Raw genomic sequence first — 14,131 nt, 5'->3', positions numbered from 1 at the left:
CCTCTACACAGCCTGAATAAGAGGCTCCAGGAGCACAATATTACATTACAGGAGGAAACCCCTCTGCTTGCTGGGCCAGAAACCTGCAGTAGAGGTATGGAAAAGCAACTGTGTACACATAAGGCTGAGCTAGTACGGTGTGCACCACAGAGCAGAATGGGACTGCTTCCCACTGAAATCATGAAGTACGATGGTAGCATATGGCCTTCTCTGAAACATACCATCCTGCGTGCAGGCACCTAGGAGGTTAATGATATTTTTGTGATTCCCAATCATTTTCAACATTTCCATTTCGGACACCAGGTCAGAAAGATCCTCGTCAGTAGCATCATCTGGAGAAGACGGGGGGGAAAAAGAGAAAGAAACTGTTAGGAAGGGAATAGGTGTTTCTTAGAGTCTAGAGAGTAAAAGCATAACTAGATTGCATTAGTACTATACAGTATGTTATACACTCAGTGAACGGAGGCTGGCCATGTGGCCATCTGAGCATTTCTGAGAGCTGGTCATCCTGCAGGAAATGTTAATCAGGAATCACAGAACTGGAAGGGACCTCGAGAGGTCATCTAGTCCAGTTCCCTGCACTCATGCAGGACTAAGTATTATCTAGACCATCCCTGACAGGTGTTTGTCCAGCCTGCTCTTAAAAATCCCTATTTATTTTTGCCCCAAATCAGGGTGAAAACTTGAAACATCAAAACTTGTTGCCAAACAAAAAGTTCTGAAAATTTTTGACACGGAAATAAAACATTGTGTGTTTTGTTTTGATGTTTAGAAACTGAAAAAAAATTGGATTGTCAACTTCAGTTTTAGGATTTTTGGGGCTTCACCGCCACTCTACCACACCTTTTCCCATACATACAAACAAACTTTCTCCAATTTTTTTCGTACTGGAAAAGAACCAGGGGCAGGTAAAATATGTCTGGAATCGTGGGGTAAAAGCCCCCAGAATAAATTGGAAAACCAATTTTTTTTGGTTAGTTTTCAAAATCAAACCAAAACACAAAACATCAAAATGTTTCAGTTTGGCAATGTTGAAATCTTCCCCATCAAAAAAAGTTTAATGAAAATTGATCAATGAGGTTTTGTCAAACCCCACTTTCTCATGGAAAAATTTTTCATTTGGTGTTAGTATTAATACTGTGCAGCACCTCAGCACTTCTTGCTTTGGCTTAGCCATGCCACTCCCCTCCAGGTGTTTTCCACAGCTAGTCAAGTCACTGCAGCTTCAGTGCTTTAGGCAGGGAAAACAGGAGAATCTGGAGGAGCCCAACCAATCTCATTGTTTTGCCTCTTTTTAAGATGTTGAGATGTAATCTCAGGGAGCTTGGCCAGGGTTCAATTGATAGGAAGATCTATTGAAGTGCTTATATGACCCTCATCACCCAAGTAGACAAGCACTTTACAATCCTGAATGGATTTTATACTCAATACCCCCATGAGATCGGGAAGCATTATCCCTATTTTAAAGGCCAGGTGCTCTGACAAAGGGTAAAGAAAGTGACTTGTCCAGCATCATAGAGGAAACCTGTGGTTGAGCTAGGAACTGAACCCAGGTCTCCTGTAGCCAAGTCCAATGCTGTATCCGCTTAGGTACCCTTAAGATAACACTCACTAATTCCTGTGACCCACCCTAACAGAAATCTATGGAAACAAGCATCAGTTATGGAAGCCAAAGGGAGAATTTGGCCTTAGGTTTGCTCTTCTTATGTAGTCATATTTTTTAAATAAAAAATGAACCCCAAACCAAGATAAATGCCAAGGGGAAATGCCTAACAGCCCCAACTCCTGCCATTCCTTCATGGTGCTGTTCTCTGTACCTTTTAACATCTTGACAGCTACAGTGATGGCCTTGTCTGGTTTGTCCTTATCGATCCCAGTCGCTTCTGCCATCACCACTTGACCAAAACAACCTTCACCCAGAGGTTTCCCCAGAGTCAGGCTGAAGTGACAGACACAAACAAATGAATTAATGTGTGATCGGGCTGAGGACTGGAATGAAGACAGAAGAACGACACGTTTAACTGACCGAGATCTTGTTAATTCCCACTTGGGATCAGCAGGCAGCTCGAGCTCTGAGACATTTGCTAGCTTCAGCCCATCGCTGGATGAGAGGTGGGTGAGATTGACCAGCGGGGTACCAGAATTCATGGAAGGGTTTGACTCCAATGACACCGGCTTCAATAGAGCAAATAAAATGTTATTGCCAACTGCCTCTGTGTCAGATACATGCAGCGGTGCTTGAAAAGAAACCAGCCAAGAAAATCACTTTGAACTAATCTTTGATTATTGAAGACTTACAATCAATTGTAACCTGGAAATTAAAAATATCAGTCTCATATTATGGGAGTGTATCTATCTAGGCAGGCAGAGCCAGATCCTCAGCCAGTGTAAACCAGAGCAGCCTCACTGAAGACAGTACTCTATTGATTTACACCAGCTACATCAGTTTAGAGCGGTTCTGGCCTATATGCATGGAGTGTGTTTGTGTCCATGGAGTCAGTCCCAGCTTTCCAGTCCCAATAGGTGGTTTACAGCCAGAGAGGCTGAACCAGCAGGGTTTGCAGTCCTTTTCAATTCCTACGCTTACTGCTCTGCAGTGCCAATCCCTGATGCCTGACTGGATGGGATTTTTATTGTACAGAGTGCCATCATTGTCCCTTGTGGAAAGAAGGCCCAATCCTGGACCCACAGAAATCAGTGGAAGTTTTGCGAGTGACTTCAGTGGGACCAGGACCAGGACTGCACTTCTTTTCCCACTCCTCCCCTTCATGCTGGCTACGGGCACAGGACTGTAGGCTATTCTCTGGAAGGTCCATTTTCCCTGGGGTGTTGTTACGAGTGGCCAGCAGGGCTGGTTTAAGGGTCTGTTTTACTAGTCCTAGGTAAGCCCAGGGCTCTGGGGAATTGCTGGCCTCTGACAAACAATAATTGCAAACTAAAAAGAGAGTTAACTGCCACTCACTACGTTTTCACTGAAAAAAATAAATGAATAAGTGAAACAAACTGAGACACGGGGCCTGACCCTCATGCAGGCAAAGGGCCTGCTGATGTTAATGGGATTGTTGCCTGAGTAAAAACATAGGGTCACGTTCCTAACGTAGAAAGGAAATGTAAAGGTAGGTTGGGGCTATAGGAATCTTGTATCTACTTTCTGTTACCTGTACAGTAGGGGTGTTCATGGCTTTTTTGTTGGTCATTTTCACCCTACAGAGAATCATGATGACAACCACCAAGAAGAAGAAAACGAAGCCAACCCCACAGCGGAGGATCACAGCAAAAACGGAGCCAGAATTATCCGCCTCCACTAGCTCTGTAGAGTAACAAGAGACGGAAGTGAGGACAGGCGACAGCAGCCAACATGTACACATGTAGTGCGAGAAATTCAGGTAGGGCCTGAGCGAAAGCTCACTGTCACCAATGGGAATCTTCCCATTGACTTCAGTGCGAATTGGATCAGGCCTAGGTTGGACACATCTTTGTCTATGCGTAAGCCCGTTGGACTTGACCCAGGAGCCCTCCCAAATCCACAACTCTGAATGCCTACAACAGGTGTTTTACTTTTGCAAACAATGCAGGATCGGGCCCTTCCTCTATTTCACTCATCAGTTTTGACTCCAATGCTGGCAACAGATGTGCCCCAGACAAGGGATTAACATGGCAACTCAAGCTAAGATTTCAGTTTATCCCACCTGAATCACGCCTGTCTCCAAAGTATGGTGAGGTTAAAAACACGATACTTGGGGGAGGATAAATGGGAAACTTGGCTTAATTATATTATAATTCATAATGTAAATATTTTGTTCGGACAAGTAAAGGAAGGACAGATGATCCCAATAATTTTAGCAAAAATCCCACCCCAGGATTCCAGAAAGTCGGAACTTCCCGTAGGCCCCTTGAACAGGCATGAGCGCAATCATTTTGATGGCTAGAACATAATTAGCATCATGCACTCAGAGCTCAATCCTGCAACCCCCCTCAAGCAAAGCGCAAATCAAGAATGATTCCCCACCTGCTCCCTTCAGTCCAGGCACTTCTGAATGTACAAGGGGTCAAGGCAAAACCAAAAACATACTAACAGAAAGAGGATGCCCCATGATTCTTTAATCAGCAGTGGAACTCCTTATAGTGAAATTACTCTGCTTCTTTTCACACAGTCACTTCACTCTGGGCTAAATGCTGAGCTGGGTAAGCTGGGTGCACGTGACTTGAAAGCAGTTGTACAGCTGCACTCGTGGGCACAGTAATGAAGAAAACTCACAGGGGAACACTAATCCTTTGTGGGCAAAGGGGATATGGAACCACTCAAGCTCCACCCCAAAGCCTATTGATTTCAATGAGTCTTTCCACTGACTTTATTGGACTTTGGATCAGGCTCTCAGTGACTGCGTCCATGAAGGAACATAGCAATGTGAAAAATGGGGGTTCCACCCATAATCAGGGCATGGCTATTGTCTATACATACACATACAGACTGTGCAGCAAGCTACATGGCTGTGAGCCAGCTTAGCAGATGAGCTGTGGCATTTCTAAATTGAACACTGAAGCATCACCAAGAGGAAAGAAAGGGCACAGCGCAGAAGGAAATACCTGGTAGAACCGTCAGCCAAGCAGAATGATGTGAAAACCCCATAGAATTCCCAGCGAGACAAATATATTCCCCTGCATCCTCAAAAGTAACATTTCGCAAGTACAGAATTTCTGGCTCCTCATCCGCTGTGTTAACACCTGACGTCTACAAGGGGGAAAAATACACATATATAGAAAGAGGAAAAACACAGGATAAGCCACATTCCCAGCACGTTTGAGGACACCACACAGATTTACAGGCAAATTTCAAAAGCAGATGAAGATTTTTTTGTTTCTTTGTTCTCAGTGGCCCATCTTCCACATTTATTTATTCATTCCCGTTTGCAACCTGGCGTAAAAGCAAAAGGTTCCCTTCGCCAGGCTCTTACGCTGTCCCACTAATGAAGCATGCAAGCAACAGCATCAAAAGGAAAAATTGCCCCCACAACAGGACTGACTGTTGGTTAGTAGGGTGAGTGTGGGGGAGAAAAGGGTAAAGTGCTGACCAGATAAACGGTGACTTAATACAGAAAAATATTTACGGAGGGACACATTGTTTTAATGTCAATTTCAACACCAAAAGCCTATCAATTGTCGAAGAAAAACTCAGTTCTCGCTTTTTGTTTGGGTACAGCAAAATCAAATACTTTATTACTTTCTCTAGTGATCACAAGAGGGAGAGAGTGTCATAGGAAACTGGGTTGCCCCTTGTCCCGGACGGATCTCTCTCAATTAGTAAACAATCATAGCAATCATTTATACCTTTGTTACAGACAATGGCTAGCAATCCTGGAGACATTTAAGGAAAACATTTGCATTTGTTTGCCTATTCGCTGTCTTATTTGTCTTCAATACTAGAACAAAAACAAGACTGCATTTTACAAGGTCGTAATGACTTTTCACACAATTCACTCTGTACCACATTATCTTATTTCTACATATCTCACAGGGTCACAGCCAGTCTAACTCATGCTAACTAGCTAACATACATTTAAGATCCTTCAAATCCTTGTTAATTATTAATTGGCTTCCACACTATTAATACAGCTCTTGATGCTATCATGTAATTCTGGATCTCCATTACAAAGCGTCCTTTAGGGAACATTCCTACATTATCAGGGAGCTAGACTGGCTGACTTGCCTCTCACTTTATAATTAGTCTACCAACCTTTAGCACCATGACATACGTCCTGTTGGATCCATATTTACTGCCGTTGACTTCCACGTGTTTCAGCCACTGGATGTGAGGCTGGGCATCACTGTACACCTTGCAGTGGAACTCGACATCACTCCCTACCACCACAGTCTGGTTGGCAGGCAGTCCAGCCTGGAGAATAGGCCGGTGGCGGAACCTTTCTGAAGTGAAAATGGGGAACCCGTTTTTAACACCTCTCCCCACTGAACATGCCTGTCTGTGGCTTTCAGCGCCACTACCAATGTCTGCACAGGAGCTTGGGCTAGGGCTCATGAAAGGTGCTGGATGAGCAACCCCTGAGAACACGGCTCTTTGCTTACCCACAGAAAGGGTACGCCTGGGGAGCTGCAGCGTAGGCTTCCCAGACACTGCCCCAATCAGCGTGCCTCAGTCCTGAACAGGAAGCATTATGTCCAGGATAGTGCATTCACTCCTTGAACGCTTGCTGAGAAGGAGGGCCAGCTGGGTTTGTGGTTATGGACCCGCATCATTCACTTCAGGGGACGAACTATATGATTAAGCCCAAAATCATCATTGCACATAAGCCATCTTGATGACGACTGTGTATCAGAAGTGAAGAGGAAGTAGAGAAATCTTACCTACTACATCTAGCTGGTAAGTGTGCCTAATGCTGCCATATTTGTTCTCTACAATGCACGTGTAGTTCCCTCGGTCTGACGGAACCACACTCTCCATCACTAGGCTCCACTGCTGATGCCGTAACTAGAGGGAGGAAAAAACAGATCAGCCAATCATAAGACATCACCAGCTAATATTTCATTGGACCATTATAATCAATGAACAAATGGCAAAACACAATGGGCCTCATTCTTGTTTATTCCCAGGCCTCTTCCCCCGCTCCCCACTCTGCCAGCGTGCTAGGGCTGCAGCACGTCTGTAAATGTAAGTTATGACCACTTTAAGGACAATTTACGCTGCCTGCCTGGTGGAAAGTGGTCTTTATGTGAGAATCAAGCCCAATGAATCAACTGTACAGTGGGCTGTATTACAGGCGCTGATCCTGCCGCGGGCTGTAGATGCTCCCATAATATAAATAATGGGCTGTAAGCCCGTTGGGACATGGACCATCTTTTTGTTCTACGTTTGTACAGCACCAAGCACAATGAGGGCCAGGTCTACAGCTAGAGCTCACAGGAGCTAAGGTAAAACAAATAATTGCTAGCTGCACTTCTATCTTGTGCCTTTCATCTGAGGAACTGAAAGTGCTTCTGTCATAAACAGTTAGTTAAGGGTTAAGGTTTTTTGTCTACCTGTAAAGGGTTAACAAGCAGTACCTGTGGACACCTGACCAGAGGACCAATGAGGGACAAGATTATTTTCAAATCCGTGTGGAGGGAAGTTTTTTTTTCCCTGTTCTTTGTTTTCTTGGAGAGTCTCTCTTGGAAATTAAGAGAGTCCAGACATCTTAATCAAGTCCTCCCAGGTTTCTGCAATAAATTCTTCTATTCAAGCTAGTGAGTATTAGCAAGGAACTAGTATTCTTATACTTTTATTTCTGTATTTGCAATTCTGTGTTTTGCTATAGAATTTCTTTAAGTCTGTACTGTGATTGCTTTTACTGAGAAAGAAGGGAGGGGGAATTCTCTCCAGAGATTGATAAGTTTAGACCCTGTATTGTTTCATCTTGATTACAGAGAGAGTGACTTTTCTTTTTATTCTTTAATAAATTCTTTTCTTTTCTTAGGACTTGGTTGATCTTTCTTTGGGTGGATTCTCAGGGAAAGGGGAGGGGGAATGGCTTATTTCTCCTGGGTGTAAGAACTCCATGGATTTGGGGCTCTTGGGATCCCCAAGGATTTTGGGGAAGGACTGTGTCCCAATCCACGTTTCCTGATTGGGTGGTGGCAGCTTTTACTAGATCTAAACTAGGATTTTAGTTTAGAGGGAAACCAGTGCAGGTCCCCACATTGGAACCCAAAAGCTCTAAGTGGGGGTGAGACCTATGACAGCTTCAAAGACATTAAATAAGATAGCATCACATACTCCAGTCAACTGAGGGCCAGAGAAGTTAAATGGACTCCATCAGCTTAAAGAACCACACCTTTGGGGTTGGTTTTTTTGGCAAATCTTTAACCTACTTGTGTTACCAGTAACACCTACCTGCCGATCACTAGAACTGAAAGAGACCAGTGAGAAAAAAAATTCTATTTTTTACAGTTTGTTTACTCTGGGTATTAGGCAGCACTTTATGTACAGTCAGCCTCACTAGTTCCTTTATATAGTTATCTGTTTCCCTTTCTCAATGGGTATGTCTTCCAGTGGGTAACAGGTGAGAGACAAACATTAAAAACCATAGGAAAACCATGAGTGTAAAGCACAAAACTGCCAGGGTGTCCGACACTGGCTCGAGTATAGTACATGAACACCCTGTCTTTTCTTTAACTGATTGGATTTCAGACCAATGGTGTCCACTTTAAGTGACTTGGCCAAGGTTACAGGGGGCCCATCAGTTGCAGGGCGGAAAATGAATGTTGGCGTCCTTGCCTCAAAGTGATTCATGCACGCGCACACGCACACGTGCTCGGTGTGCATAATCCCCGTGAGCAGAGTTAGTTAACCTTCCCAAGCCTCTGGACATCAGTTAGAAGCCAACTGCCCCCATACAGCTGTCAACAGTATTTTAACAACGTGTTTTGGAGCGTATTCTTGGTACACAGAATCAACTGGCATCAGTGATGCCAGTTCTGCACACTACAGAAAACCAAGGGCTGATGCAGAAAATGAGTGGTTAATCAGCTGTCAGCACTTTTAGCTACAGCAGGTGAATTCAAACGGAGCCACTGTAACCATCTTTCACTAGTTGTTATCTGGATCCCCATGCCTTGTTTGAAAGGGATCAGAGCACAATTAACCTGTCAAAAGCAGCGTTACTGCACTGGACATTGGGTGTAAGGGCTATGAAGCAAATATGGCTTGGTTTTAATGGAGAGGGTGTCACGCTCTTGCCATAAAACTATACTTTCCCCCCACCTTTTGTATCTCGGCATCTGCTCAAGTAACAGTGTTGACTGGCCTACATTCCTAACTTGTTTCTAAGTGTTGACAACAAAGCATGTCACTGCATTTAAATGTATACGTAATAGAAAGACAGAAAGGTTTTGACTGAAGAAAGGTTTTGGCTGCTGACGATGATGGGTTCAATTCTGATGCTCTTCCTGGAGATTTCACTGGGCATTCTGTCATGTAATTTACAGGTGAAACTGGACCAGATTTGATGCCAGAACTTGGGGTGGGGAGAGGGGTGTCTCGATCTAAACCTGTTACTGATCTGTCTCTATAGTGGCTTATATCATAGCCTTGCATCTTCACACCCCTCTTTATCCTTCTCTCCTAGGCATTTGTAAAGCACCCATCATGGTAGTATCTAGGATCTGAACTCTGGTAAAGCTTGGCTCCAGATACGAAGCATGTGTCATAAACCTAGATCCAAACACTCCAAACATCCAACCACGTGTCTTGCCTATTCTAGATATAAAGTGTCCATCACCTCATTGTATGGGACTTGAGCTCTGAGGAAGTGGGCTCTGAATACAGATTCAAACTGTGGGTCAGAGCTCTCTTCCTGTGACACAGAAGGTGTCTGGAAAGGTTTTTTAAAAACAACTAAGGAAAAGTTTTAGTCGAAAGCTGAGTCCAGACCCAGGGGATCACAAGAAGGATGTTCCCAATTTTGGGCAGTCAGTGTACTCGATAAACCATTAGAAACATGAAGTAACTCGTTGCAGACTTTAATCAAATCAGTGAGACACTGGAAATCCCTCTGGTTTATTTGGTGGTGTCACCAGGGCTGACGAGAGGGTAGGGGGCAAGCCAGTACAAATTACCGGGGCCCGGCAGTCTAGAATGGGACCCTGGCTTCCCCAGCTTCATCGGCCCTGTTTAGCCAGTCCACTCTTGCTGGGGGGCCTGAAAATTGTTTTTCGCTGGGGCCCGAGCGGTCCTCCACCAGAACGGAAAGGTGCACGACCACAGTGAAGTCTACGCCATTGAACCTGTTGGTTCCCACTCTGTTCTGGTAGGGATCCCGGGATCTGACATCAGGAATCTGGTCAGGTAATTATTTCTGTGTTTTGTCCGGACTGAGGACTGTCCTGTCTCTGTGTCTATCTGTCTTCCTGTGGAGTGTTTGAGTCTGGGTGCCATCTCCGTCCGGGGATCGGCCGACTAAGGGGTTCCTGTCCCTGCGGTCTGAGTGAGTGGAATCTGCACAATTGCAGCCGCACCACACTTTGGGTAAAACCCTGGGTGTGAAAGCAAGGGCAATTGAGGCAGTAGCCTGTGGGCTCCTTTTGTGTGTTGCACCGGGCATTGCTCTGATGAACCCGAATTTCCTTCTTGTGCGATTGGTGTGTGAAGTCCTCCTGTATGGGTAACCAGACGTCTAAGTCGGGACAGTTCCCTAAACGAACGCCGGCTCATTTTATGTATTTAGGATGGGTCCAGACTCCTGTAAGAAGGGTCCGGACTCCTGTAAATTTCTGGAAAAATGGTCTAGGCTAACTCAGGGGGATCCCAAAACTCAGTGGCCACTGTTAAAATCTTGGAACAAAGACCGAGTGGACGTCTTAAAGGACAAACTCGGCCAACCTAAAACTAAATTGGCTAAAGAAGAGGTTAATTGTTTCATTCAGTGGTGGGAAGAGGCAAATCATAGCTAGACAAAATCAAAACTCGCCTCTCTCAAATATTCAAATAATAAGTTGAAAGCTTTATTAAAAGCCTCCTCTCCCACCACCAGACCGAGCGCTCCCCTTTACCCCGTTCTCAAAAACCCACCCCGGATCGATCCAACCCCCTTAATACTCCTATCTCATTGTAAAAAGGACAAAAAGCCCCTTGTTCTGTTCCCCTTTGTTGTCTGCCTCAAAAACTGATTCTTTAGTGTTCCACTACCAATTCAGCAAGGGGAGGGGCTCCTCAACTAGCCCTCACCCTTCCTGGTCCCTTTCCTTGAACATTTATTTCAAAATTGTGAAGTGACCACAATATCACTCAAACAGTTCATTCAAGAAAAAAAAAAAAAGCAGGATCGGGCCCAGAAAAGCAGGCAAGCAACAGATAAAGAAACTGAAAAACAGGTTGGAAGCCCTAAGGGCATAGTGTAAGGAGTAAGAAAAGCAGTAAGTGCAGGCATGAACCCCTGGAACAATACTTAAAATGGTGAAATCTGAGATGATAAAGGTGTTATTTTGGGAGATAAACAAGTGATTTAAGGAAAGAGAGTGAAAAGTTAACTCTACAAAGGCTGGAGAGAATTAAGCAGTTAAACTTTGTGAAAATGTTAAAGGACCATGTTAAAGAGAGAATTCTTGGTTTCTTTGCAGCCATTCTGAAGGGAAAATGGGCCCTTTTTCCAAAAGAATGCCTCTAAATAATCCAAATATATATAGAGCTATGTAAAAACAAAGCAGTGTAAAGGAATGTTAAGGAAAAGAAAATGTGTATGTATCTATTTGTCTATGAAAATATGTAAAGTTCTAAGAAACTAAACCAGCACATCTGGTTTGTAAAACTCCTGTTTTGTAGGTGTAAGATAAATTGGTTTGGTTTTTTTAATGCCACTAAAAATTCATTTGACTCTTAATTCAAAGTTGCAAAACTGACAGATCTTTTTGCAAGACACAGGTAATTACTGTTGTTTGGCTTTGGGATTTAGCATTTAACCCTTAAGGGGTAATTTGATTCTTTATAAAATTTAAAATGTTTTTTAAATAAAAACCAAGTCATGGCTGCAATATGGCAGTCAAAATCAGGAGAATAGGGAGAGATTCTGGAGTCTTTTTGTTTGGTTGTTTTTTTTTTTTTTTTTTTTGTAACAATAGCAGATAAGAGCTGTAGTGAAAGAATAAAAAAAAAATTTAACAGTGCCCCTCTGAAGCAACAGCAGAGGTGAGGTGCACAAAACAAAAAGAAGCAATGTTAAAAACACTGAGCCTTAAAATGGCTCTGTGTAATCAGACTGTCACTTTTGATAAGGGTACATGAAAACTCTAAAAAAAATAAAATAAAATAAAATAAACAGTTACATCGTATGTAAAAATTGATATGGCTCATGTTTAAAAAAAAAAGGTTGTAGTATAGAAAGAATGTGCTTTTCCCTAGGACATGTGCAGTGTATATTGTAAAAAGGGGTAAAAGAAATACAAATGAAATATGCTACTGAATTAAAATCCTATTAGGGATCCAAAAAGAGCCGCAATAGACTGTTTTCTTTTTCAGATCTCTGTGTGTTTTGTAAGCAGGAGTTGAAAGTGGAAAGAAATCAAAACTCTGGTGGAAGTTGATTGTGTCTCTTTTAAGACAGAGTCTCTGAGCTCTGCTGATGGCTTTGAATCCAAAAGCCAAGCCTGTGTTGATGCAAATTACCTAACTGATAAAGGAAGGTGAAAACAGCCAGCACAAAAGAAATTGCCTAAATAAAAGACATGGTATAACAAGATCCCTTTAAGAGATTTGATGCTAAATGTTATTGTTAATATTAAACATTGAAATAAATTTAATGTTAGTAAATACCCCTGTAACAACGTATAGTGTGTATGATTTTTGGAAAAATCCTTGAAGGTAATATGGTAATGATGCTTCTCAGCTATTACCTGTGAATAAACTTAAAGCTTAACACAGCAGGAAAAACATTACAAACTTGGTCTGCTATATAAAAGGAAAAACTTGAGGTACACCACCTCATGAATTTAATAACTAAACAGTGGAATAATTTCCCCATAACCCTTAAAAAGTAGAAGCCATTAAAACGTGGCCTGCCTATTAAAAAACACACACACAGGAAAATATGGGGGTAATTCCTCTGTTTTGCCTGCAATAGAAAAATGTTATTTTTGTCTTTCAGAAAATCAGAAAAAGCTAATACCAGCTACAGAACAACCTATTACAAAAACAAATAAAAGTTTAAAAAAAAACATACTGCAATAGCTATGGAATGTACTAAAATGCAGATATTTAGAACATAAGATGTTTTGGGTAATATCAGAGAATATTAAGGTTTTAATACATCTGTTAAAGCAAAGAAAAAGATAATTGTTTAATACCTATCAATATAACTGGATGCAGTATGACTCCAGTACGGTAAGACAAAATTTGTTAAGTGAAGAAATTGTTGTTAAAATTGCACACCCCAACAGGCTCTGGAAGCAAAGATATGGAAAGTTAACCCACTCCACAGATTGCACCTGGGATCCTTCTGGCTACCTCAGACCTCAAGCCAGTGGGCTGGGGAGGAAGGGAAACTATTGGACACTAGAGGTTGTACCAAGTGAGCTCCTCAAAAGTGGGTATGCTTATCCATGCCTGTTGCTCCAAAGCCCTGTAGTAAAGACATCTCACTAGGATCCTCTATGTGGGATAAAATTAATAATTAGACCAAAGTATTGTATAACGGGCAATGTGTGTGTTAATTCTTGGAAAGAAGTGTTTTAAAAGGATAGAAGTGTTAGCAACCCATCAGTAGACAAATGTACATGTAATGTAAGTACTGTGTTTACCAATAATCACATTTACTATTTGCCACAACCAAAAAGTCTCAGCTTACTGTAAGCACTGATTTAGCTGAGTTCTCTATCAGTCTTGGCATTGAATGGCAAACAGTTACCAATTATCTGTTTAAAAAGGTAAAAAGGTAACATAGTTCCTAAAAACAAACAAGCAATACAATGTGGGAAACAGAACCATTCATATTATCTGGATGGTCTCCCACAACTACTGGCATACTAATGTTACTACCCCTAATTGTTTTTGGTTTTAAATTGTATGTGTTTAATTGAAATGTTTAAAATATGCTGGTGGATAAAACAAATGTATGCAAAGCTAGAGCCACAGGCCCAAATCACCTCCCAGTATTTTACTACATAAGAAGTGACACTGGCGATTGATAATCTTAGTGTCAAAAGGGGGATATGTAGAAGCTGGACTTTATAATGTATAATTTGATTTCATCCTGCCAGCCACCCTTTTTGAATAGCAGAAAGAAATGACCCTCTGGAACTCCTGCCAGCCACCCTTTTTGAAGAGCAGAAAGAAATGACCCTCTGGAACTGTAAGATTCTGTTTTCCCATATGCATTACAAATTGGGCCCTCTCTAACTCTTTGTTTTAAGATTTAGGTAGTAAGAGACAGGATTCTCTATTGTGTCTATGTTAAGTAAATTAGAGAAACATTGAAGGCCTGGGTCTCAGTGTAAATTGTCTTGGTTATTAATTGTAAAACTTAGCAAGGTTTAATTTGCAATGCCTTTTTGCTCGATATAAAATACTACTGTTTGTATTCTCAATCTGTTTGTGTGAATGAGGAATGAATGCATCAGGAAAAGATAAGGTGTGAAGGCCATTGTTATAGCC

General features: G+C 42.3%; 1 protein-coding gene across 1 annotated transcript; it reads right to left on the bottom strand.

Moving 5' to 3' along the window:
- Positions 1 to 45: 45 nt before the first annotated feature.
- LOC123359712 (fibroblast growth factor receptor 3-like) lies at positions 46 to 8,314 on the bottom strand. Its single transcript, XM_045001130.1, has 10 exons — positions 8,141 to 8,314; positions 6,361 to 6,484; positions 5,735 to 5,922; positions 4,588 to 4,732; positions 4,159 to 4,169; positions 3,159 to 3,308; positions 2,027 to 2,211; positions 1,818 to 1,939; positions 222 to 332; positions 46 to 83 (listed from the first exon to the last, which is right to left on the bottom strand). Exons 1-10 carry the CDS (start codon positions 8,312 to 8,314, stop codon positions 46 to 48), a joined length of 1,248 nt encoding a protein of 415 aa, XP_044857065.1.
- Positions 8,315 to 14,131: the final 5,817 nt, after the last annotated feature.

The sequence above is a fragment of the Mauremys mutica genome, unplaced genomic scaffold, assembly GCF_020497125.1.
Source record: "Mauremys mutica isolate MM-2020 ecotype Southern unplaced genomic scaffold, ASM2049712v1 Super-Scaffold_100167, whole genome shotgun sequence".
Classification (NCBI taxonomy): Eukaryota; Metazoa; Chordata; order Testudines; family Geoemydidae; genus Mauremys; species Mauremys mutica.
Note: the sequence above shows the minus strand (reverse complement) of the source record. Positions and strands in the feature narration are given on the sequence as shown.